At 43.5% G+C, this 26,045-nt stretch overlaps 1 protein-coding gene across 3 annotated transcripts in view; it reads left to right on the forward strand.

Annotated features, from left to right (window-relative positions):
- Window positions 1–17,059: 17,059 nt before the first annotated feature.
- The window catches only part of LTBP3 (latent transforming growth factor beta binding protein 3), an 82,185-nt gene continuing 73,199 nt past the window's right edge, over window positions 17,060–26,045 (forward strand). For all 3 annotated transcript variants that reach the window (XM_060758325.2, XM_060758327.2, XM_060758326.2), the window contains exon 1: window positions 17,060–17,600. In XM_060758325.2, coding sequence (XP_060614308.2) covers window positions 17,291–17,600 — 310 coding nt within the window. In that variant the 5' untranslated portion in view covers window positions 17,060–17,290. The remainder of the gene's footprint in view (window positions 17,601–26,045) is intronic.

A 26,045-nucleotide genomic window follows, 5' to 3' on the forward strand; every position in this document is an offset into this window, starting at 1 on the left:
TGGGTTTATATACCTGTGGAATGATGTCCAGGTTGGGAGGAAGAACTTTTTGTCTGTTTGAGGCAAGTATGTATGTTTCAAGTGGCCATGAGCATTTAATGGCCTAGCAGTTTCAAGGTCTGGCTTCTTACTGCCTGGGGGAATCCTTTGTTGGGAGGTGATTAGCTCCAGCTAGAGTGCTCAAGGTCAGGGCTTCCCAGTTCTCGGTGTCTATGCCAGAGTTTTGAAAGTTGGCTTTGAGCCCATCTTTCAATCTCTTTCCCTGCCCAATAACATTCCGTTTTCCATTCTTGAGTTCGGAGTAGAGCCACTGCTTTGGGAGAATGTGGTTGGGCATCCGGACAACGTGGCCAGTCCAGCGGAGTTGATGGCAGAGTAGTATCACTTCAATTCTGGTGGTCTTTGCTTCTTCCAGCATGCTGATATTTCCCTGCCTGTCTTCCCAAGAGATTTGCAGGATTTTCTGGAAGCAGCGCTGATGGAATCGTTCTAGGGGTTGCATGTGATGTCTGTAGACAGTCCACATCTCACAGGCGTATAGCAGAGTTGGGAGGACAATAGCTTTATAAACAAGCCCGATGGTCTCCCTACGAATGTCCCGGTCCTCAAACACTCTCTGCTTCAAACGGAAGAATGCTGCACTCGCAGAGCTCAGGCGGTGTTGGATTTCAGTGTCAATGTTGACGTCTGTAGACAGTCCACGTTTCGCAGGTGTATAGCAGGGATGGGAGGACAATAGCTGTATAAACAAGCCCCTTGGTCTCCCTACGAATGTCCCGGTCCTCAAACACTCTGCTTCATTCGGAAGAATGCTGCACTCGCAGAGCTCAGGCAGTCTGTAGCCAGTCCATGTTTTGCAAGCGCAGAACAGGATTGGGAGGACAATGGCTTTATAAACAAGCACCTTGGTCTACGGATGTCCCGGCCCTCAAACTCTCTGTGCTTAATTCCCACAGCAGTGAACCCTCGTTTGCCCCAGTGATCCTGGTCCCCTTTGCTAAGACATCACCAATCCTACTCTGTGCTGGTCCCAAAATGCTGTGAGCATGACTTTTCCTGCCGAGAGATGGGTGCATGCCTTCTTTGGAGGTGGTGAGTCAGGATGCTTCCATTGCATCATCTGGACTAGTCTCAGGATCAGAGAAATGGACCCAGCTTTCACCCTGTGTGGACAGTCTGTTGACAAAGTCCTCCTAGTTTCCATTGGCACATCATTGTCAAGCCAATCCCTCTCCAATGCCAGAGATACAACTTCATGGTGTAACATTAGAAAATGTTGACCATTTCCGCTCCCTTAGCAGTCCCCTCTCCACCAAAGTTAACATCGACACCGAAATACAACACCGCCTGAGCTCTGCGAGTGCAGCATTTTTCCAAATGAAGCAGAGAGTGTTTGAGCACCGGGACATCCATAGGGATACCAAGGTGCTTGTTTATAAAGCTGTTGTCCTCCCAGCCCTGCTATACACCTGTAAACGTGGACTGTCTACAGACGTCAACATTGACACTGAAATACAACATCACCAGAGCTCTGTGAGTGCAGCATTTTTCCGAATGAAGCTGAGAGTGTTTGAGGACCGAGACATCCGTAGGGAGACCAAGTGGCTTGTTTATAAAGGTATTGTCCTCCCAACCTTGCTATACGCCTGCAAGACGTGGACTGTCTATAGATGTCAACACTGAGAGTGAAGTACAACCGCCTGAGCTCTGCAAGTGCAGCATTTTTCTGAATGAAGCAGAGGGTGTTTGAGGACCGGGACATCCATAGGGATACCAAGGAGCTTGTTTATAAAGCTATTGTCCTCCCAACCCTGCTATACGCCTGCAAAACGCGGACTGTCTACAGATGTCAACACCGAGACTGAAGTACAACACCGCCTGAGCTCTGCGAGTGCAGCATTTTTCTGAATGAAGGAGAGAGTGTTTGAGGACCGGGACATCCGTAGGGAAACCAAGGTGCTTGTTTATACAGCTATTGTCCTCCCAACCCTTCTATACGCCTACAAAACGTGGACTGTCTACAGACATTACATGCAACTCCTGGAACGATTCCATCAGCGCTGCCTCCGGAAAATCCTGTAACTCTCTTAGGAAGACAGGCAGACAAACGTCAGCGTGCTGGAAGAAGCAAAGACCACCAGCATTGAAGCAATGGTCCATCATAGGATGGGGACTGATCTGTGTTCCACTGTGTCCATTCTCAAACCTCACTCCACTTCCGCACCTGTCACATCAAGACCGTTATCATCTCGGGGTTGTATGTTGGCATGTAACCTATAGAGACTTATATCATGACACATGTGCAGTTTCGCCGCCCTGTGATAAATAGAAGTGGGTCAGTTGAAATCTTTAATGAACACCCCTCGTGTGTAAAAAAGAAAATACATTATAATGTTCATGCTTATCTTCTTGCCTAATTGGATTTACCTATTCCTTTAAAGTGCTTTTTCCTTAGATGCTTCTCACTTATCTATATCAATTAAAATGTAATGTCCTTTTGTGGAATTAGCATAACTCAAAAACCACTGGACGAATTGACACCAAATTTGGACACAAGACAACAATCAGGCCAACGAGTGACCATCGCTCATAAAAACACTGAAAAACACAGCGGAAGGGACTTAAAACGCCAAAAAAAGAAAATACATTACAATGTTCCTGCTTATCTTCTTACCTAATTGGATTTACCTATTCCTTTAAAGTGGTTTTTACTTAGAAGCTTTTTACTTTATCCATATAAATAAAAACGTAATGTTCGTTTGTGGAATTAGCATAATTCAAAAACCACTGGACAAATTGACATCAGGTTTGGACGCAAGACACCTCTCAGGCCAACAAATGACCGTCACTCATAAAAACACTGAAAAACACAGCAGAAGGGATATAAAAAGCCAAAAACAGAAAATATATTACAATGCTCATGCTTATCTTCTTACATCGTTGGATTTACCTATTCCTTTAAAGTGCTTTTTACTTAGATGCTTTTTACTTATCTATATCAATAAAAAGGTAATGTCCGTTTGTGGGATTAACAGAACTCAAAAACCACTGGACGAATTGACACCAAATTTGGACACAAGACACTTATCAGGCCAACGAGTGACCATCACTCATAAAGAACACCAAAAAAAATCATAGCAGAAGAGACTTAAAAATCCAAAAAGAAAAAGAAAATGCATTACAATGTTCCTGTTTATCTTCTTACCTAATTGGATTTACCTATTCCTTTAAAGTGCTTTTTTACTTAGATGCTTTTTACGTATTTATATAAATAAAAAGGTAATGTCCGTTTGTGGGATTAGCATAACTCAAAAACTACTGGACGAATTGACACCAAATTTGGACACAAGACACCTATCAGGCCAACGAGTGAGCATCACTCATAAAAACACTGGAAAACATAGCAGAAGGGACTTGAAATGCCAAAAAAAGAAAATATTTTACAATGTTCATGCCTATCTTAAAAGCCAGAAAAAGAAAAAGAAAAGAAAATACATTACAATGTTCATGGTTATCTTCTCACCTAATTGGATTTACCTATTCCTTTAAAGTGCTTTTTACCTAGAAGCTTTTTATCTATATCAATAAAAATGTAATATTCATTTGTGGGATTAGCATAATTCAAAAACCACTGGACAAATTGACACCAAATTTGGACACAAGACAGGTATCAGGCCAACGAGTGACCATCACTCATAAAAACACTGAAAAACACAGCGGAAGGGACTTTAAAAGCCAAAAAAAGAAAATACATTATAATGTTCCTGCTTATCTTCTTACCTAATTGGATTTACCTATTCCTTTAAAGTGCTTTTCTACTTAGATGCTTTTTACTTATCTATATCAATAAAAAGGTAATGGTTGTTTGTGGGATTAGCATAACTCAAAAACCACTGGACGAATTGACACCAAATTTGGACACAAGACACCTCTCAGGCCAACAAGTGACCATCACTCATAAAAACACTGAAAAACACAGCAGAAGGGACTTAAAATGCCAAAAAAGAAAAGAAAATATATTACAATGTTCATGCTTATCTTCTTACCTAATTGGATTTACCTATTCCTTTAAAGTGCTTTTTTACTTAGAAGCTTTTTACTTTATCTATATAAATAAAAAGGTAATGTTTGTTTGTGGGATTAGCAGAACTCACAAACCACACAAAACACAGCGGAAGGGGCTTTAAAAGCCCCAAAAAAGGAAAGAATATACATTACAATGTTCATAGAATCATAGAATCAAAGAGTTGGAAGAGACTTCATGGGCCATCCAGTCCAACCCCCTTCCAAGAAGCAGGAATATTGCATTCAAATCACCCCTGACAGATGGCCATCCAGCCCCTGTTTAAAAGCTTCCAAAGAAGGAGCCTCCATCATGCTTACCTTCTTACCTAATTGGATTTACCTATTCCTTTAAAGTGTTTTTTTACTTTATCTATATAAATAAATGGACACCAAATTTGGACACAAGACACCTCTCAGGCCATCGAATGACCGTCACTCATAAAAACACTGAAAAACAAAGCGGAAGGGACTTTAAAAGCCAAAAACAGAAAATACATTACAATGTTCATGCTTACCTTCTTACCTAATTGGATTTACCTATTCCTTTAAAGTGCTTTTTACTTAGAAGCTTTTTACTTTATCTATATAAATAAAAACGTAATGTTCGTTTGTGGGATTAGCAGAACTCACAAAGCACACAAAACACAGCGAAAGAATATACATTACAATGTTCATGCTTACCTTCTTACCTAATTGGATTTACCTATTCCTTTAAAGTGCTTTTTTACTTAGAAGCTTTTTACTTTATCTATATAAATAAAAAGGTAATGTTCGTTTGTGGGATTAGCAGAACTCACAAAGCACACAAAACACAGCGAAAGAATATACATTACAATGTTCATGCTTACCTTCTTACCTAATTGGATTTACCTATTCCTTTAAAGTGCTTTTTTACTTTATCTATATAAATAAATGGACACCAAATTTGGACACAAGACACCTCTCAGGCCATCGAATGACCGTCACTCATAAAAACACTGAAAAACACAGCGGAAGGGACTTAAAAAGCCAAAAAAAGAAAATACATTACAATGTTTCTGCTTATCTTCTTACCCAATTGGATTTACCTATTCCTTTAAAGTGCTTTTTACTTAGAAGCTTTTTACTTTATCTATATAAATAAAAACGTAATGTTCGTTTGTGGGATTAGCAGAACTCACAAAGCACACAAAACACAGCGAAAGAATATACATTACAATGTTCATGCTTACCTTCTTACCTAATTGGATTTACCTATTCCTTTAAAGTGCTTTTTTACTTAGAAGCTTTTTACTTTATCTATATAAATAAAAACGTAATGTTCGTTTGTGGGATTAGCAGAACTCACAAAGCACACAAAACACAGCGAAAGAATAAACATTACAATGTTTATGCTTACCTTCTTACCTAATTGGATTTACCTATTCCTTTAAAGTGCTTTTTTACTTTATCTATATAAATAAATGGACACCAAATTTGGACACAAGACACCTCTCAGGCCAACGAGTGACCGTCACTCATAAAAACACTGAAAAACAAAGCGGAAGGGACTTTAAAAGCCAAAAACAGAAAATACATTACAATGTTCATGCTTACCTTCTTACCTAATTGGATTTACCTATTCCTTTAAAGTGCTTTTTTACTTAGAAGCTTTTTACTTTATCTATATAAATAAAAACGTAATGTTCGTTTGTGGGATTAGCAGAACTCACAAAGCACACAAAACACAGCGAAAGAATATACATTACAATGTTCATGCTTACCTTCTTACCTAATTGGATTTACCTATTCCTTTAAAGTGCTTTTTTACTTAGAAGCTTTTTACTTTATCTATATAAATAAAAACGTAATGTTCGTTTGTGGGATTAGCAGAACTCACAAAGCACACAAAACACAGCGAAAGAATAAACATTACAATGTTTATGCTTACCTTCTTACCTAATTGGATTTACCTATTCCTTTAAAGTGCTTTTTTACTTTATCTATATAAATAAATGGACACCAAATTTGGACACAAGACACCTCTCAGGCCAACGAGTGACCGTCACTCATAAAAACACTGAAAAACAAAGCGGAAGGGACTTTAAAAGCCAAAAACAGAAAATACATTACAATGTTCATGCTTACCTTCTTACCTAATTGGATTTACCTATTCCTTTAAAGTGCTTTTTACTTAGAAGCTTTTTACTTTATCTATATAAATAAAAACGTAATGTTCGTTTGTGGGATTAGCAGAACTCACAAAGCACACAAAACACAGCGAAAGAATATACATTACAATGTTCATGCTTACCTTCTTACCTAATTGGATTTACCTATTCCTTTAAAGTGCTTTTTTACTTTATCTATATAAATAAATGGACACCAAATTTGGACACAAGACACCTCTCAGGCCAACGAGTGACCGTCACTCATAAAAACACTGAAAAACACAGCGGAAGAGACTTAAAATGCCAAAAAAAGAGAAAAGAAAATACATTACAATGTTCTTGCTTATCTTCTTACCTAATTGGATTTACCTATTCCTTTAAAGTGGTTTTTTACTTAGAAGCTTTTTACTTTATCTATATAAATAAAAACGTAATGTTCGTTTGTGGGATTAGCAGAACTCACAAAGCACACAAAACACAGCGAAAGAATATACATTACAATGTTCATGCTTACCTTCTTACCTAATTGGATTTACCTATTCCTTTAAAGTGCTTTTTTACTTTATCTATATAAATAAATGGACACCAAATTTGGACACAAGACACCTCTCAGGCCAACGAGTGACCATCACTCATAAAAACACTGAAAAACACAGTGGAAGGGACTTAAAAAGCCAAAAACAGAAAATACATTACAATGTTCATGCTTACCTTCTTACCTAATTGGATTTACCTATTCCTTTAAAGTGCTTTTTTACTTTATCTATATAAATAAATGGACACCAAATTTGGACACAAGACACCTCTCAGGCCATCGAATGACCATCACTCATAAAAACACTGAAAAACACAGTGGAAGGGACTTAAAAAGCCAAAAACAGAATATACATTACAATGTTTATGCTTACCTTCGTACCTAATTGGATTTACCTATTCCTTTAAAGTGCTTTTTTACTTAGAAGCTTTTTACTTTATCTATATAAATAAAAACGTAATGTTCGTTTGTGGGATTAGCAGAACTCACAAAGCCCACAAAACACAGTGAAAGAATATACATTACAATGTTTATGCTTACCTTCGTACCTAATTGGATTTACCTATTCCTTTAAAGTGCTTTTTTACTTAGAAGCTTTTTACTTTATCTATATCAATAAAAACGTAATGTTCGTTTGTGGGATTAGCAGAACTCACAAACCACACAAAACACAGCGGAAGGGGCTTAAAAAGCCAAAAAAAGAGAGGAAAGAATATACATTACAATGTTCATGCTTACCTTCTTACCTAATTGGATTTACCTATTCCTTTAAAGTGCTTTTTTACTTAGAAGCTTTTTACTTTATCTATATAAATAAAAAGGTAATGTCCGTTTGTGGGATTAACAGAACTCAAAAACCACTGGATGAATTGACACCAAATTTGGACACAAGACACCTCTCAGGCCATCGAATGACCATCACTCATAAAAACACTGAAAAATACACTGGAAGGGACTTAAAAAGCCAATTTTTGAAAGAAAATACATGACAAAGAATGCGCAAAACCACATATATACACATATACACAAATATATACACAAACAGACTGGGCCACAGCAATGCATGGCAGGGGATGACTAGTGTATGTATGTATATGTGTGTGTGTTATATATATTTCCATGCAGAATGCGCAAAACCACATATATACACAAATATATACACAAACAAAACACATATAAACAGACTGGGCCACAGCAATGCATGGCAGGGGATGACTAGTGTATGTATGTATATGTGTGTGTGTCTATATATATATATATCCATGCAGAGAATATGTGCATGCACATCATGAGCAAATTGTGTCTGCATGGCGATTCGATTGTCCTCATTGTGCCAAAGAAGAAGGGCAGTTGGTCGGGGGCTTTTTTTGCAAATACACATGGGGCAGACCCCTTCTTCCTCCCCCCATTGCCCCCTTCTTTCTCCCCGAGGGAGGCCTCCTGGCACATGGAGGGAGGAGTGGGCCTGAAAAGCCCAGACACGCGCCTGGCCTGACCCCCCTGACCCCCATCTCCATAAAGCTGCTTCACGGAGGAAGGGAGGGAGGGAGGGGGGGGCCCTTGCAGATGCCAGACAATGGGGCCCCCTCCCCACCTCCCAAGAGAGACAGGGGGCAAAGGGGGGCTCCTGGGCTGCGCTGTCTGCCATTAACCCCTTGGGCTCGGCCCTGGAAGGCAAAACCCGGGATGACGGAAAGAGATGGCAATGGGGAAAGGATCGGCATTATGGATTCCTTACAAGGGTTGAATGAAAAGTAATGCCTCCACCTTCGTAACTCCTCAACGCGACTAAGACGCGACTCAAATGATCAAGGGTCTGGAGAACAAGCCCTATGAGGAGTGGCTTAAGGAGCTGGGCATGTTTAGGCTGAAGGAGGAATCCATAAGGCTTACAAGGGTTGAATGAAAAGTAATGCCTCCACCTTCGTAACTCCTCAACGCGACTAAAACGCAACTAAAATGATCAAGGGTCTGGAGAACAAGCCCTATGAGGAGCGGCTTAAGGAGCTGGGCATGTTTAGGCTGAGAGGAGATATGATAGCCATGTAGAAATATGTGATCAAGGGTCTGGAGAACAAGCCCTATGAGGAGCGGCTTAAGGAGCTGGGCATGTTTAGGCTGAGAGGAGATATGATAGCCATGTAGAAATATGTGATCAAGGGTCTGGAGAACAAGCCCTATGAGGAGCGGCTTAAGGAGCTGGGCATGTTTAGGCTGAGAGGAGATATGATAGCCATGTAGAAATATGTGATCAAGGGTCTGGAGAACAAGCCCTATGAGGAGCGGCTTAAGGAGCTGGGCATGTTTAGGCTGAGAGGAGATATGATAGCCATGTAGAAATATGTGATCAAGGGTCTGGAGAACAAGCCCTATGAGGAGTGGCTTAAGGAGCTGGGCATGTTTATGCTGAGAGGAGATATGATAGCCATGTAGAAATATGTGATCAAGGGTCTGGAGAACAAGCCCTATGAGGGGCGGCTTAAGGAGCTGGGCATGTTTAGGCTGAGAGGAGATATGATAGCCATGTAGAAATATGTGATCAAGGGTCTGGAGAACAAGCCCTATGAGGAGCGGCTTAAGGAGCTGGGCATGTTTAGGCTGAGAGGAGATATGATAGCCATGTAGAAATATGTGATCAAGGGTCTGGAGAACAAGCCCTATGAGGAGCGGCTTAAGGAGCTGGGCATGTTTAGGCTGAGAGGAGATATGATAGCCATGTAGAAATATGTGATCAAGGGTCTGGAGAACAAGGCCTATGAGGAGCGGCTTAAGGAGCTGGGCATGTTTAGGCTGAGAGGAGATATGATAGCCATGTAGAAATATGTGATCAAGGGTCTGGAGAACAAGCCCTATGAGGGGCGGCTTAAGGAGCTGGGCATGTTTAGCCTGAAGGAGAAATCCATAAGGCTTACAAGGATTGAATGAAAAGTAATGCCTCCACCTTCGTAACTCCTCAACGCTACTAAAACGCGACTAAAATGATAAAGGGTCTGGAGAACAAGCCCTATGAGGAGCGGCTTAAGGAGCTGGGCATGTTTAGGCTGAAGGAGGAATCCATAAGGCTTACAAGGGTTGAATGAAAAGTAATGCCTCCACCTTCGTAACTCCTCAACGCGACTAAGACGCGACTAAAATGATCAAGGGTCTGGAGAACAAGCCCTATGAGGAGCGGCTTAAGGAGCTGGGCATGTTTAGCCTGAAGAAGGAATCCATAAGGCTTACAAGGGTTGAATGAAAAGTAATGCCTCCACCTTCGTAACTCCTCAACGCGACTTAAACGCGACTCAAATGATCAAGGGTCTGGAGAACAAGCCCTATGAGGAGCGGCTTAAGGAGCTGGGCATGTTTAGCCTGAAGAAGGAATCCATAAGGCTTACAAGGGTTGAATGAAAAGTAATGCCTCCACCTTCGTAACTCCTCAACGCGACTAAAACGCGACTCAAATGATCAAGGGTCTGGAGAACAAGCCCTATGAGGAGCGGCTTAAGGAGCTGGGCATGTTTAGCCTGAAGAAGGAATCCATAAGGCTTACAAGGGTTGAATGAAAAGTAATGCCTCCACCTTCGTAACTCCTCAACGCGACTAAAACGCGACTCAAATGATCAAGGGTCTGGAGAACAAGCCCTATGAGGAGCGGCTTAAGGAGCTGGGCATGTTTAGCCTGAAGAAGGAATCCATAAGGCTTACAAGGGTTGAATGAAAAGTAATGCCTCCACCTTCGTAACTCCTCAACGCGACTAAAACGCGACTAAAATGATCAAGGGTCTGGAGAACAAGCCCTATGAGGAGCGGCTTAAGGAGCTGGGCATGTTTAGCCTGAAGAAGGAATCCATAAGGCTTACAAGGGTTGAATGAAAAGTAATGCCTCCACCTTCGTAACTCCTCAACACGACTAAAACCCGACTAAAACGATCAAGGGTCTGGAGAACAAGCCCTATGAGGAGCGGCTTCTGGGCATGTTTAGCCTGAAGAAGGAATCCATAAGGCTTACAAGGGTTGAATGAAAAGTAATGCCTCCACCTTCGTAACTCCTCAACGCGACTAAAACGCGACTAAAATGATCAAGGGTCTGGAGAACAAGCCCTATGAGGAGCGGCTTAAGGAGCTGGGCATGTTTAGCCTGAAGAAGGAATCCATAAGGCTTACAAGGGTTGAATGAAAAGTAATGCCTCCACCTTCGTAACTCCTCAACGCGACTAAGACGCGACTCAAATGATCAAGGGTCTGGAGAACAAGCCCTATGAGGAGCGGCTTAAGGAGCTGGGCATGTTTAGCCTGAAGAAGGAATCCATAAGGCTTACAAGGGTTGAATGAAAAGTAATGCCTCCACCTTCGTAACTCCTCAACGCGACTAAAACGCGACTAAAACGATCAAGGGTCTGGAGAACAAGCCCTATGAGGAGCGGCTTAAGGAGCTGGGCATGTTTAGGCTAAGAGGAGATATGATAGCCATGTAGAAATATGTGATCAAGGGTCTGGAGAACAAGCCCTAAGAGGAGCGGCTTAAGGAGCTGGGCATGTTTAGGCTGAGAGGAGATATGATAGCCATGTAGAAATATGTGATCAAGGGTCTGGAGAACAAGCCCTATGAGGAGCGGCTTAAGGAGCTGGGCATGTTTAGGCTGAGAGGAGATATGATAGCCATGTAGAAATATGTGATCAAGGGTCTGGAGAACAAGCCCTATGAGGAGCGGCTTAAGGAGCTGGGCATGTTTAGGCTGAGAGGAGATATGATAGCCATGTAGAAATATGTGATCAAGGGTCTGGAGAACAAGCCCTATGAGGAGCGGCTTAAGGAGCTGGGCATGTTTAGGCTGAGAGGAGATATGATAGCCATGTAGAAATATGTGATCAAGGGTCTGGAGAACAAGCCCTATGAGGAGCGGCTTAAGGAGCTGGGCATGTTTAGGCTGAGAGGAGATATGATAGCCATGTAGAAATATGTGATCAAGGGTCTGGAGAACAAGCCCTATGAGGGGCGGCTTAAGGAGCTGGGCATGTTTAGGCTGAGAGGAGATATGATAGCCATGTAGAAATATGTGATCAAGGGTCTGGAGAACAAGCCCTATGAGGAGCGGCTTAAGGAGCTGGGCATGTTTAGCCTGAAGAAGGAATCCATAAGGCTTACAAGGGTTGAATGAAAAGTAATGCCTCCACCTTCGTAACTCCTCAACGCGACTTAAACGCGACTAAAATGATCAAGGGTCTGGAGAACAAGCCCTATGAGGAGCGGCTTAAGGAGCTGGGCATGTTTAGCCTGAAGAAGGAATCCATAAGGCTTACAAGGGTTGAATGAAAAGTAATGCCTCCACCTTCGTAACTCCTCAACGCGACTAAAACGCGACTAAAATGATCAAGGGCCTGGAGAACAAGCCCTATGAGGAGCGGCTTAAGGAGCTGGGCATGTTTAGCCTGAAGTAGGAATCCATAAGGCTTACAAGGGTTGAATGAAAAGTAATGCCTCCACCTTCGTAACTCCTCAACGCGACTAAAACGCGACTAAAATGATCAAGGGTCTGGAGAACAAGCCCTATGAGGAGCGGCTTAAGGAGCTGGGCATGTTTAGCCTGAAGAAGGAATCCATAAGGCTTACAAGGGTTGAATGGAAAGTAATGCCTCCACCTTCGTAACTCCTCAACGCGACTAAAACGCGACTCAAATGATCAAGGGTCTGGAGAACAAGCCCTATGAGGAGCGGCTTAAGGAGCTGGGCATGTTTAGGCTGAAGAAGGAATCCATAAGGCTTACAAGGGTTGAATGGAAAGTAATGCCTCCACCTTCGTAACTCCTCAACGCGACTAAAACGCGACTCAAATGATCAAGGGTCTGGAGAACAAGCCCTATGAGGAGCGGCTTAAGGAGCTGGGCATGTTTAGGCTGAGAGGAGATATGATAGCCATGTAGAAATATGTGAGATGAAGCCACAGGGAGGAGGAGGGAGCAAGCTTGTTTTCTGCTTCCCTGGAGACTAGGACGCAATGGAACAATGGCTTCAAACTACAAGAGAGGAGATTCCATCTGAACATGAGGAAGAACTTCCTGACTGTGAGAGCCGTTCAGCAGTGGAACTCTCTGCCCCGGAGTGTGGTGGACGCTCCTTCTTTGGAAGCTTTGAAACAGAGGCTGGATGGCCATCTGTCAGGGGTGATTTGAATGCAATATTCCTGCTTCTTGGCAGAATGGGGTTGGACTGGATGGCCCAGGAGGTCTCTTCCAACTCTTTGATTCTATGATTCAACAGGTGGCAGTACTGGTATGCGGCAGGTACTGGCTTGTTCAGTAGACTCTCCTCTACAGTTCCATTTTGCCAGGAAGCCTTAGCATTGAAAGGTTGTGTTGTTAAAATACGAAGTATGGAACCCTGCACAGATGGTGAGTCAATGAGACTTAAGCAATGTATATGGCAGGTACTGGCTTGTTCAGTAGCTCTCCTCTACAGTTCCATTTTGCTGGAAAGCCTTAGCATTGAATGGTTGTGTTGTTAAAGTGCAAAGTATGGAACCCTACACAGATGGCCAGTCAATAAGACTTATGCAATGCATGGGGCAGGTACTGGCTTGTTCAGTAGACTCTCCTCTACAGATCCATTTTGTCGGGAAGCCTTACCATTGAATGATTGCGTTGTAAAGTGTGAAGTATATACCCCTGTGCAGAAGTATAGACCCCTGCATTATGACTTAAGCAACGTATGCGGAAGGTACTGGCTAGTTCAGTAGACTCTCCTCTACAGTTCCATTTTGCCAGGAAAGCCTTAGCATTGAAAGGTTGTGCTGTTGAAGTGTGAAGTATGGAACCCTGCACAGACGGTCAGTCAATGAGACTTAAGCAATGCATGGGGCAGGTACTGGCTTGTTCAGTAGACTCTCCTCTACAGTTCCATTTTGGCAGGAAGCCTCAGCATTGAACAATTGTGTTGTTAAAGTGCAAAGTATAGACCCCTGCGTTTCGACTCAAGCAATATATGAGGCAGGTACTGGCTTGTTCAGTAGACTCTCCTCTACAGTTCCATTTTGGCGGGAAGCCTTAGCATTGAACGGTTGTGTTGTTAAAGTGTGAAGTATAGAAGCCTGCTCAGATGGTCAGTCAATGCGACTTCTCTTTCTTCCTTTTCCTATCATTCTTTCTCATTTCTTTCTTTCTTTCTTTCTTCCCTTCCTCCTTCCACCTTTCCTTCCTTCCTTTTCTTTTTCTCTCATTCCTTCTTCCTTCCCATTCCTTCCACTTTCCTCCCCTCTTCTTTCTTTCGTTCCTTCTCTTTTCCAACTTTCCTTCTTTGCTGGCTTTTCTTTCTCTTTCTTCCCACTTTCCACCCTTTCTTTCTTTCTCCTCCCTCCTTCCAACTTTCCTTCCTTCCACTTTTTCTTACTTCCATTTCATCATTCTTTCTCTTTCCTCTCTTTCTTTCTTTCTTTCTTCCCTTCCTTTCCCTTCTCCCTGGCGCCTCCTGCCGGCTTGTCCTCTCTCTTCCTCTCTCCCTTTCTCTCTCTCTCTCTCAATCCCCCCTCCTTCCCTTTCTTCCCACTTGCCTCCCTCTCTTTCTTTCTTTCCTCCCTCCTTCCAACTTTCCTCCCTCCCTTCCTCCCTTCCTTTCCTTTCTCATTCCTCCCTCTTTTCCTTTCTTCCCACTTTCCTACCTTTCTTTCTTTCTTTCCTCCCTCCTTCCAGCTTTCCTTCCTTCCTTCCTTTTTTCTTTCTCATTCCTCCCTCTTTTCCTTTCTTCCCATTTTCCTCCCTCCCTCTCTTTCTTCCTTCCTTCCCTCCCTCCTTCCAACTTTCCTTCCTTTTCTTTCTTTCCTTCTTTCTCATTCCTCTTTTCCTTTCTTCCCACTTTCCTCCCTCTCTTTCTTTCTTTCTTTTCTTCTTTCTTCCCTCCTTCCAACTTTCCTTCCTCCCTTCCTTCTTTCCACTTTCCCTCTCCCCCTTTCTCTTTCTTCCTTTTCTTATTCTTTCTCATTCCTTTATTTCTTTCTTTCTTCCCTCCTTCCAACTTTTCTTTCTTTCTTTCTCATTCCTCCCTTTTCCTTTCTTCCTACTTTCTTCTCTCTCTCTCTCTCTCTCTCTTTCTTTTCTTCTTTCTTCCCTCCTTCCAACTTTCCTTCCTTCCTTCTTTCCACTTTCCCTCTCTCCCTTTCTCTTACTTCCTTTTCTTATTCTTTCTCATTCCTTTCTTTCTTTCCTCCCTCTTTCCAACATTCCTTCCTTTTCTTTCTTTTTTCCTTCTTTCTCATTCCTCCGTCTTTTCCTTTCTTCCAACTTTCCTCCCTTTCTTTCTTTCTTTCTTTCTTTCTTTCCTCCTTCCAACTTTCCTTCCTTCCTTTTCTTTCTTTCTTTCCTTCTTTCTCATTCCTCCCTCTCTTTCTTCCCACTTTCCTCCCTCTCTTTCTTTCTTTCCTCCCTCCTTTCAACTTTCCTTCCTTCTTTCCACTTTCCCTCTCTCCCTTTCTCTTTCTTCCTTTTCTTCTTCCTTCTCCTTCCTCTCCTTTCTTCCTTTCTTTCTTCCCTTCCTTTCCCTTCTCCCTGGCGCCTCCTGCTGGCTTGTCTTCTCTCTCCCCCTCTTCCTTCCTTCCTCTCTTTCTTTCTCATTCCTCTTTTCCTTTCTTCCCACTTTCCTCCCTCTCTTTCATATTTTCTTCCCTCCTTTCAACTTTCCTTCCTTCTTTCCACTTTCTCCCTCTCCCTTTCTCTTTCTTCCTTTTCTTAGTCCTTCTCCTTCCTCTCTTTCTTTCTTTCTTTCTTTCTTCCTTTCTCTTCTCCCTGGTGCCTCCTGCCGGCTTGTCCTCTCTTGTCCTTCCTCTCTTTCTTTCTCATTCCTCCCTCTTATCCTTTCTTCCCACTTTCCTCCCTCTCTTTCTTTCTTTCTTTCCTCCTTCCTTCCTTCATTCCTTTCTCTTTCTTTCTTTCTTTCTCATTCGTCCCTCTTTCCCTTTCTTCCCACTTTCCTCCCTCTCTTTCTTTCTTTCCTCCCTCCTTTCAACTTTCCTTCCTTCTTTCCACTTTCCCCCTCTCTCTTTCTCTTTCTTCCTTTTCTTATTCTTTCTCCTTCCTTCTTTCTTTCCTTCTTTCCTTCCTCCTTCCTTCCTTCCTTCCTTCCTTTCTTTCTTTCTTCCCTTCCTTTCCCTTCTCCCTGGCGCCTCCTGCCGGCTTGTCCTCTCTCTTCCTCTCTTCCTTTCTCTTTTTCTTTCTCATTCCTACCTCTTTTCCTTTCTTCCCACTTTCTTTCTTTCCACCCTCCTTCCAACTTTCCCTCCTTCTTTCCACTTTCCCTCTCTCCCTTTCTCTTTCTTCCTTTTCTTCTTCCTTCTCCTTCCTCTCCTTCTTTCTTCCTTTCTTTCTTCCCTTCCTTTCCCTCCTCCCTGGCGCCTCCTGCCGGCTTGTCCTCTCTCTCCCCCTCTTCCTTCCTCTCTTTCTTTCTCATTCCTCTTTTCCTTTCTTCCCACTTTCCTCTCTTTCTTTCTTACTTTCTCCCCTCCTTCCAACTTTCCTTCCTTTTCTTTCTTTCTTTCTTTCTTTCTTTCTCATTCCTCCTTCCTTCTCCTTCTTCCCACTTTCCTCCCTCTCTTTCATTCTTTCCTCCCTCCTTCCAACTTTCCATCCTTCTTTCCACTTTCCCCCTCTCTCTTTCTCTTTCTTCCTTTTCTTACTCTTTCTCCTTCCTTTCTTTCTCTCTCTCTTCCTCTCTTCCTTTCTCTTTTTCTTTCTCATTCCTACCTCTTTTCCTTTCTTCCCACTTTCTTCCCTCCCTTTCCTCCCTCCTTCCAACTTTCCTTCCTTCTTTCCACTTTCCCTCTCTCCCTTTCTCTTTCCTCCTTTTCTTATTCCTTCTCCTTTCTTTCTTTCTTTCTTTCTTTCTTCCCTTTCCCTTCTCCCTGGCGCCTCCTGCTCTTTTCCTTTCTTCCCACTTTCCTCTTTTTCTTTCTTTCCTCCCTCCTTCCAACTTTCCTTCCTTCCTTTTCTCTCTTTCTTTCTCATTCCTCCCTCCTTCTCCTTCTTCCCACTTTCCTTCCTCTCTTTCTTTCTTTCCTCCCTCCTTCCAACTTTCTTTCCTCCCTTTTCTTTCTTTCTCATCCCTCCCTCTTTCCCTTTCTTCCCACTTTCCTCCCTCTCTTTCTTTCTTACTTTCTTCCCTCCTTCCAACTTTCCTTCCTTCTTTCCACTTTCCCCCTCTCCCTTTCTCTTTCTTCCTTTTCTTATCATTCTTTCTCTTTCCACTTTCCCTTTCTTTCTTTCTTTCTTTCTTCCCTTCCTTTCCCTCCTCCCTGGCGCCTCCTGCCGGCTTGTCCTCTCTCTCTTCCCCTCTTCCCCCCCCTCTCTCTCTCCTCCCTCCCTTCCTTTTTCCCTCCCCTCTTCCCCGGCCAGGACCGCCTCTCCTCCTTCCTTCCTTTCTTTCCCTCCCTCCTTCCTCCCTTCCCTCCAGATTCCTCCCTTCCCGGCCGAAGTCGGGCGAGAGAGCAGCCGAGGCGGGCAAGTTCTCCTTCTCCTCCTTCTCCTCCTTTCCTTCTTTCTCCTTCCCTTCTTCTTCTCCTCTGTTTGGAAGCTTTTCCCCCCTGGACGGGATGCCAAGATGCCCCCTTGGCTCCTTCCCTTTTGGGGGGCCACCCTGCCACTCCTGCTCTTGTGGGCGATGCCAGCCGGGGGAGCCGTGCCTTCTTCTCCCAACGCCGCTTCCTCCTCTTCTTCCTCTTCCTCTTCCTCTTCCTCCTCTTCTTCCTCGGCCCTGGAGCGCTTCAAGGTGGTCTTCGCCCCCCTCATCTGCAAGAGGACCTGCCAGAAGGGACACTGTCGCGACAGCTGCAAGCCCGGCAGCAACATGACCCTCATCGGCGAGAATGGCCACTCCATGGACACCCTCACCGGGTCCGGGTTCCGCGTGGGTGAGCAGCGCACACTCTCCTTCCTGTAGTTGTGGTTGTGCTTGTGCTTGTTGTTGTTGTTGTTGTGCAAAGGAGGCAGGCGCCAAGTCCACAGCTTGCCACACTTCCATCCTTTGGAAGCAAAGGGGTAAACACACATGCTCTTCCTTCTGATGCTGGAGGGATCCCTCCTTCTCTTTTCTTTCTTCCCTTTCTTTCTTTCCTCCTTCTCTTTCTTTACTTTCTTCTGAGCCTGGGGGAATCTCTCCTTCTCCTTCCTTCCCTTCCTTTTGATGCTGAAGAAATCTCTCCTTCCTTCTCTTTCATTCCTTTCTTCTCTTCCTTCCTTCTCTCCCTTCCTTTCTTCTCTTCTCTTCCATCCTTTCCTTTCTTCTGATCCTGGAGGAATCTCTCCTTCCTTCTCTTTTCTTCCTTCCTTCCTTCTCTTCCTTCCTTTACTTTCTTTTGATGCTGAAGAAATCTCTCCTTCCTTCTCCTTCCTTCCTTCCTTCTTCCTTCCTTCCTTCTCTTCCATCCTTTGCTGTCTTCTGATCCTGGAGGAATCTCTCCTTCTTTCTCTTTCCTTCCTTCCTTCCTTCCTTCCTTCCTTTTGATGCTGAAGAAATCTCTCCTTCCTTCTCTTTCCTTCCTTCCTTCCTTCCTTTCTTTTCCATCCTTTCCTTCCTTCCTTCTGATCCTGGAGGAATCTCTCCTTCCTTCTCCTTCCTTCCTTTCTTCTCTTTCTTCCTTTCCTGTCTTCTGATGCTGGAGGAATCTCTCCTCTCTTCCTGTCTTCTGATCCTGGAGTAATGTGTAGTTCCTTCCCTTTCCTTTCCTTTCTTTCTTTCTTTCTTTCTTTCTTTCTTTTCCCCTTCCCTTCTTCCTTCCTTCTCTTCCTTTCCTTTCTTCTAATGCTGGAGGAATCTCTAGTTCCTTCTCCATCCATCCATCCTTCCTTCCTTCCTTCCTTCCTCCCTTCCTTCTTCTGATACTGGAGTAATCTGTAGTTCCTTCCCTTTCTCTTCTTTCTTTCCCTTCCTTCCTTCCTTCTTTTCTTCTGATGCTGGAGGAATCTCTAGTTCCTTCCCATCCTTTCATTCCTTTCTCTCCTCCTTTCCATCCCTTCCTTTCCCCTTCCTTCCTTCCTTCTTTCCTTCCTTCCTTCCTTCCTTCCTTCTGATGCTGGAGGAATCCCTAGTTCCTTCCCTTTCAGTTTTCTTTCTTCCTTTTCATCCTTTCTTTCTTTCTTTCTTTCTTTCTTTCTTTCTTTCTTTCTTTCTGTCCTCCCTCCCTTCTCTTCCTTCTTTTCTTTCCTCCTTTCCATCCCTTCCTTTCCCCTTCCTTCATTCCTTCCTTCTTTCCTTCTGATGTTGAAGAAATCTCTAGCTCCTTAACTTCTCTTCACTTTCATTCCTTCCTTCCTTTCCTCCTTTCTATCCCTTCTTTTACTCTTTCTTTCCTCCCTCCCTCCCTCCCTCCCTCCCTCCCTCCCTTCCTTCCTTCCTTCCTTCCTTCGTTCTTTCCTTCCGATGTTGAAGGAATCTCTACATCCTTAACTTCCCATCACTTTACTTCCTTTCTTTCCTCTTTTCCATCTCCTCTTTTCCCTTTCCTTCCTTCCTTCTGATGCTGAAGAAATCTCTAGCTCCTTAACTTCCCTTCACTTCCCTTCCTTCCTTCCTTTCTTCCTTCCCATCCCTTCTTTTCCTCTTTCTTTCTTTCTTGCTTGCTTTCTTTCTTTCTTTCTTTCTTTCTTTCTGTCTGTCTTCCTTCCTTCCTTCCTTCCTTCCTTCCTTCCTTCCTTCTAATGCTGAATCTCTACGTCCTTAACTTCCCATCACTTCCTTTCTTTTCTCCTTTTCATCCCTTCCTTTCCTCTTTCTTTCTTTTTTTCTGTCCTTCCTTCCTTCCTTCTGATGCTAAAGGAATCTCTAGCTCCTTAACTTCCCTTAACTTCCCTTTCTTTCCTCCTTTCTATCCCTTCTTTTACTCTTTCTTTCTTTCCTCTTTTCCATCCGTTCCTTTCCCCTTCCTTCCTTCCTTCCTTCCTTCCTTCCTTCCTTCTTTCCTTCTGATGCTGAAGGAATCTCTAGCTCCTTAACTTCCCTTAACTTCCCTTTCTTTCTTTCCTCCTTTCTATCCCTTCTTTTTCTCTTTCTTTCCTTCCTTCCTTCTGATGAAGGAATCTCTAGCTCCTTAACCTCCCTTCACTTTCCTTCCTTTCTTTCCTTTTTTCCATCCCTTCTTTTCCTCTTCCTTCCTTCCTTCCTTCCTTCCTTCCTTCCTTTCTTTCTTTCTCTCTCAGCCTTTCCCCCCTTTCCACACCTCTCCTTTGTCCCACTTTGTGTCCACACTGTCCAGCTGGTGCAGTTTGACCCCACTTGACCTCTTATCATCCTAGGAGTTTCAGCTTTCTCCAGGCCTTCCCACCCAATGGCCATGTCCACCATTCCATGGCTTAAAATGGGATGAAACTGGGTTAAACCCACAGTGTAGCTTGACCCCTGGATTATGGAAACCTCTCCTTTGTACCACTTTGTGTCCACACTGTCCAGCTGGTGCAGTTTGACCCCACTTGACCTCTTATCACCCTAGGAGTTTCAGCTTTCGCCAGGCCTTCCCACCCAATGGCAATGTCCACCATTCCATGGCTTAACATGGGATCAAACTGGGTTAAACCGACAGTGTAGCTTGACCCCTGGATTATGGACATCTCTCCTTTGTACCACTTTGTGTCCACACTGTCCAACTGGTGCAGTTTGACCCCACTTGACCTCTTATCATCCTAGGAGTTTCAGCTTTTGCCAGGCCTTCCCACCCAATGGCAATGTCCACCATTCCATGGCTTAAAATGGGATGAAACTGGGTTAAACCCACAGTGTAGCTTGACCCCTGGATTATGGACACCTCTCCTTTGTCCCACTTTGTGTCCACATTGTCCAGCTGCTGCAGTTTGACCCCACTTGACCTCTTATCATCCTGGGAATTTCCGCTTTCGCCTGGCCTTCCCACCCAATGGCCATGTCCACCATTCCATGGCTTAAAATGGGATGAAACTGGGTTAAACCCACAGTGTAGCTTGACCCATGGGTTATGGTGAGATCAGGCTTTCCAGTTGTGTATTTTTTGTGTGTGTCCTCGGCCCAGTTGGCGATTCCTCTCCTCCTCCTCCTCCTCCTCCTCTTCTTCTCTTGCTCCTCCTGCTTATTCTTTCCTTCTGTTGCTTTTTGGCTGGCGGAAAACCTTACCTCATGTCCCGGCCGGTCTCCTGGGGCTCCTCTCCAAAAATCCCTTGGCCAAGAAGCCAGGAACAGAGAGAGAGAAAACACAAGGAAGGTCCGGCCCAGCCAATGGATTCCAGAGGTGGGACTCTGGCCCAGAAGACCCTCTCGCTCGGCCAAAAAACCGGAGCGGTGGGCCTCTGGGAACGTGCAGAGAGCCAGAAAAGGGGCACCCCCTCCTCCCCATCCCATCCTCATCATAGAATCATAGAATCAAATCATAGAATCAAAGAGTTGGAAGAGACCTCCTGGGCCATCCAGTCCAACCCCATTCTGCCAAGAAGCAGGAATATTGCCTTCAAATCACCCCCGACAGATGGCCATCCAGCCTCTGCTTAAAAGCTTCCAAAGAAGGAGTCTCCACCACACTCCAAGGCACAGAGTTCCCTACAGGGGTTGGCTATTTGTTTGAATTCTTCTTTGGTGATCTCTCCCTTTTTCCACTTCTTGTGCATGTCTCTTTTGTGTTTTAGCACAGTTAGATGTTCTTTGGACATCTATTCTATGCATAAAGCTTGGAAGCATTTGTTTAGCTTTATTGCAGACAAGAATCATAGAATCATAGAATCAAAGAGTTGGAAGAGACCTCATGGGCCATCCAGTCCAACCCCATTCTGCCAAGAAGCAGGAATATTGCATTCAAATCACCCCTGACAGATGGCCATCCAGCCTCTGCTTAAAAGCTTCCAAAGAAGGAGCCTCCACCACACTCCGGGGCAGAGAGTTCCACTGCTGAACGGCTCTCACAGTCAGGAAGTTCTTCCTCATGTTCAGATGGAATCATCCATCCCCATCCCTCCCTTTTGGACCCAAACTTCTGCTTTTTCGGGTACCAAAAGGTCCAGATCATGCCCAACTTGGAAAACTTTGGAAAGTCACGGCTAGAAAGACATTTGTTGTTGTTGTTGTTGGGTTGTTGTAGGTTTTTTCGGGCTATATGGCCATGTCCTAGGAGAAATGCCTCTCGAACTTGGCCATACAGCCCGAAAAAAAACTACAACAACCCAGTGATTCCGGGCATGAAAGCCTTCGACAATACGTTGTTGTTGTTGTTGTTGTTGTTGTTGTTGTTGTTGTTGTTTTGCAGAGGAAGGATCCACAATGGAGTTAGTTACATTTATTGTTCTGTGTACATACACACACACACAATAATAATAATAATTATAATAATAATAATAATTGTGTGTGTGTGTGTATAAATATATATATAGACACAGCTATAGACACACATATAATAATAATAATAGTAATAATAATTGTGTGTATGTGTGTGTATAGACACAGCTATGTGTGTATGTACACACATATAATAATAGTAATAATAATAATTGTGTGTGTGTATAGACACACAGCTATGTGTGTATGTACACACATATAATAATAATTATTATTATTATAATTGTGTGTATATATGTGCATGTGTGTGTATAGACACAGCTATGTGTGTATGTACACACACACAATAATAATATTAGTAATAATAATAATAATAATTGTGCGTATGTGTGTGTACAGACAAAACTATGTGTGTATCTACACAAATATAATAATAATAGTAATATTAATAATTGTGTGTGTGTGTATAGACACAGCTATGTGTGTGTATGTACAGACATATTATAATAATAATAATAATAATAATAATAATAATAATTGTGTGTGTGTGTGTGTATAGAAAAAGCTATGTGTGTATATATATACGCACACACTATTATTATTATTAGTGTGTACATACACACATAGCTGTGTCTATACACACACACATATATACACACATATTATTATTATTATGTGTGTGTACATACTAATATGTGTGTATATATATGTGTGTGTGTATGTACACACATATAATAATAATAATAATAATAATAATAATAATAACGTGCGTGTATAGACACAGCTAGGTGTGTATGTACACATAATAATAATAATAATAATAATAATGTGTGTGTGTGTGTATATATATATAGACACAGCTATGTGTGTATGTACACATAATAATAATAATAATAATAATGTGTGTGTGTGTGTGTATATATATATATATATATATATATAGACACAGCTATGTGTGTATGTACACATAATAATAATAGTGTGTGTGTGTCTATATAGACACAGCTACGTGTGCATGTACACACATATAATAATAATAATAATAATAATAATAATAATAATTCTGTGTGTATAGACACAGCTATGTGTGTGTATGTACAGACATATAATAATAATACATATATATACATAAATATTATTGTTGTTGTTGTTATAGAGTCTAGATTGTAGTTAAATACATTTCTAGTTACATACATACATACATATCTGTGTGTATCTATATTTATATGTATATATGTATGTATGTATATAAGTACATACATACACACACACCATGATCCTATAAATCCAGGTGAATCCTCCCCAAACCTCTCTAGTATGTTCAGTTGCTGATCAATTCTCTGTTTGTTATGTGCCATAGAAAAGAACAGGCAGTGGGCGGGTTCATGCAAATTTCACACCAGTGTAGAGAGTAAGGAACACTGGGATGCCTGCAGTGTCATTGGAGGGATCGCTAGTATGTTCAGTTGCTGATCAATTCTCTGTTTGTTGTGTGCCGTAGAAAAGAACAGGCAGTGGGCGGGGGTCATGCAAATTTCACACCAGTGGAGAGAGTAAGGAACACTGGGATGCCTGCAATGTCATTGAAGGGATCTCTAGTATGTTCAGTTGCTGATCAATTCTGTGTTTGTTGTGTGCCATAGAAAAGAACAGGCAGTGGGTGGGGGGGGGTCATGTAAATTTCACACCAGTGGAGAGAGTAAGGACCACTGGGATGCCTGCAATGTCATTGGAGGGATCTCTAGTATGTTCAGTTGCTGATCAATTCTCTGTTTGTTGTGTGCCATAGAAAAGAACAGGCAGTGGGCGGGGGGGGGGTCATGCACATTTCACACTAATGGAGAGAGTAAGGAACACTGGGATGCCTGCAATGTCATTGGAGGGATGGACATTCGTGTCTCCTAAGTAGTGGGAGCTGTAGCTGTTTGTGGATTTAGGACCTTCTCTATGTAAGTGGACATCCCAGCCACACACACAGATACATATTTCCACTTTTATTATGTGTATAGATAATATTAATAATAATAATAATATTAGAGAGAGCTCATTGGTTCCCTTTTTCGCTTTCCCTCTCCTTATGTCAACGTTGCTGCCAATGTGTAAGCGAAGCCGCCTTCCCGCGCAGACGTTGGCTCCGAGGCCTCTTGGATTGCGAATCCTATTTTCCGGGAGGCGCAAGTTTATACCTGCTGCTGCTTTTGGTGGGGATTTACGGGATGTCGCGACGGCAGCTGCGGCCAGTCGCCTTCTGAGTCATGTATTTATTCATCCCCACCTGTCTGAGGTTTCCCTGATTCAAGAGGCGGAAACAGGAGGCTCCCTTTTGGGTGGGCCCTTCCCCTAGAACAACACCGGGTCAGACTAGATGACCTTTGGGTGCACCCCTCAAAACCTAACACAGGGTCAGATCAAATGACCTTTGGGTTCCCCCCTCAAAACCTAACACAGGGTCAGACTAGATGACTTTTGGGTTCCCCCTTTGAAACTTAATATAGGGTCAGACTAGATGGCGTTCGGGTTCCCCTAACAAAACGTAACACAAGGTCAAACTAGATGACCTTCAGGTGCCCCCCTCGAAACCTAATACAGGGTCAGACTAGATGACCTTTGGGTGCACCCTTTTTGTGATTTTTACCACTAGGATGCCAAGGAAGCCCTTGAGCAACTACATCCATCAAAACCTAACACAGGGTCAGACTAGATGACCTTTGGGTGCCTCCTCCAAAAGCTAACACAGAGTCAGACTAGATGACTTTCAGGTTCCCCCCTCAAAACCTAACACAGGGTCAGAACAGATGACTTGGGATCTCCCATCAAAACCTAACGCAGGGTCAGACTAGATGACCTTTGGGGGTCCCCAATTTACAACCTAATGCAGGGTCAGACTAGATGACCTTTGGGTGCCCCCTTCAAAACCTAACACAGGGTCAGACTAGATGACCTTTGGGTGCCCCCTTTTTGTGATTTTTTTACCATTAGGATGCAAAGGAAGCCCTTGAGCAATCACATCCATCGAAACCTAACGCAGGGTCAGACTAGATATCCTTCGGGTGACTCCTTCGAAACCTAACACAGGGTCAGACTAGATATCCTTTGGGTGACCCCTTCGAAACCTAACACAGGGTCAGACTAGATGACCTTCGGGCGCCCACCTTTTGTGATTTTTACCATTAGGATGCAAAGGAAACCCTTGAGCAACTACACCCATCAAAACCTAACACAGGGCCAGACTAGAAGACCTTTGGGTGCCCCCTTCTAAAGCTAACACACGGTTAGACTAGATGACCGTCAAGTTCCCCCCCTCGAAACCTAACACAGGGTCAGAATAGATGACTTTTGGGTTCCCCCATCAAGACCTAACAGGGTCAAACTAGATGACCTTTGGGTGCCCCCATCAAAACCTAGCATAGGGTCAGACTAGATGACCTTTGGGTACCCCCATCAAAACCTAACACAGGGTCAGACTAGATGACCTTTGGGTGCCCCCCATCAAAACCTAACACATCGTCAGACTAGATGACTTTTGGGTTCCCCCATCAAACCCTAACACAGGGTCAGACTAGATGTCCTTCGGGTACCCCCTTCAAATACTAATACAGGGTCAGTCTAGATGACTTTTGGGTTCCCCCATCAAGACCTAACAGAGGGTCAGACTAGATGACCTTTGGGTGCCCCCTTTTTGTGATGTTTACCTTTAGGATGCAAAGGAAGCCCTTGAGCAACTGCACCCATCAAAACCTAGCACTGGGGTCAGACTAGATGACCTTTGGGGATCCCCCTTTACAACCTAACGCAGGGTCAGACCTGATGACCCGTTGTGATTCTCTGCGATTGGGGTGCCAAGGCACCCATTGAGGCCGACCCCGCTGACCCTTCCTTGGAGGCCAGTTTTGGGGCCAGGAAGGGATCCAAGGGATTTGAGGTTTCCCGCAAGAATGCCCGGCAGCGCGACAGGTTGTCTGTCCCTGGCTCCATCAGCCCAAGAAGGGCCCAGTGTGCCCCATTTCCGGCTGGGCTGGTCCTTGGGCCGGGTGCCCACGGTCTTCTTTGGGGTGGGACCGGCCGGGCG

This window comes from Anolis sagrei, chromosome 12 (genome assembly GCF_037176765.1).
Source record: "Anolis sagrei isolate rAnoSag1 chromosome 12, rAnoSag1.mat, whole genome shotgun sequence".
Classification (NCBI taxonomy): domain Eukaryota; kingdom Metazoa; phylum Chordata; class Lepidosauria; order Squamata; family Dactyloidae; genus Anolis; species Anolis sagrei.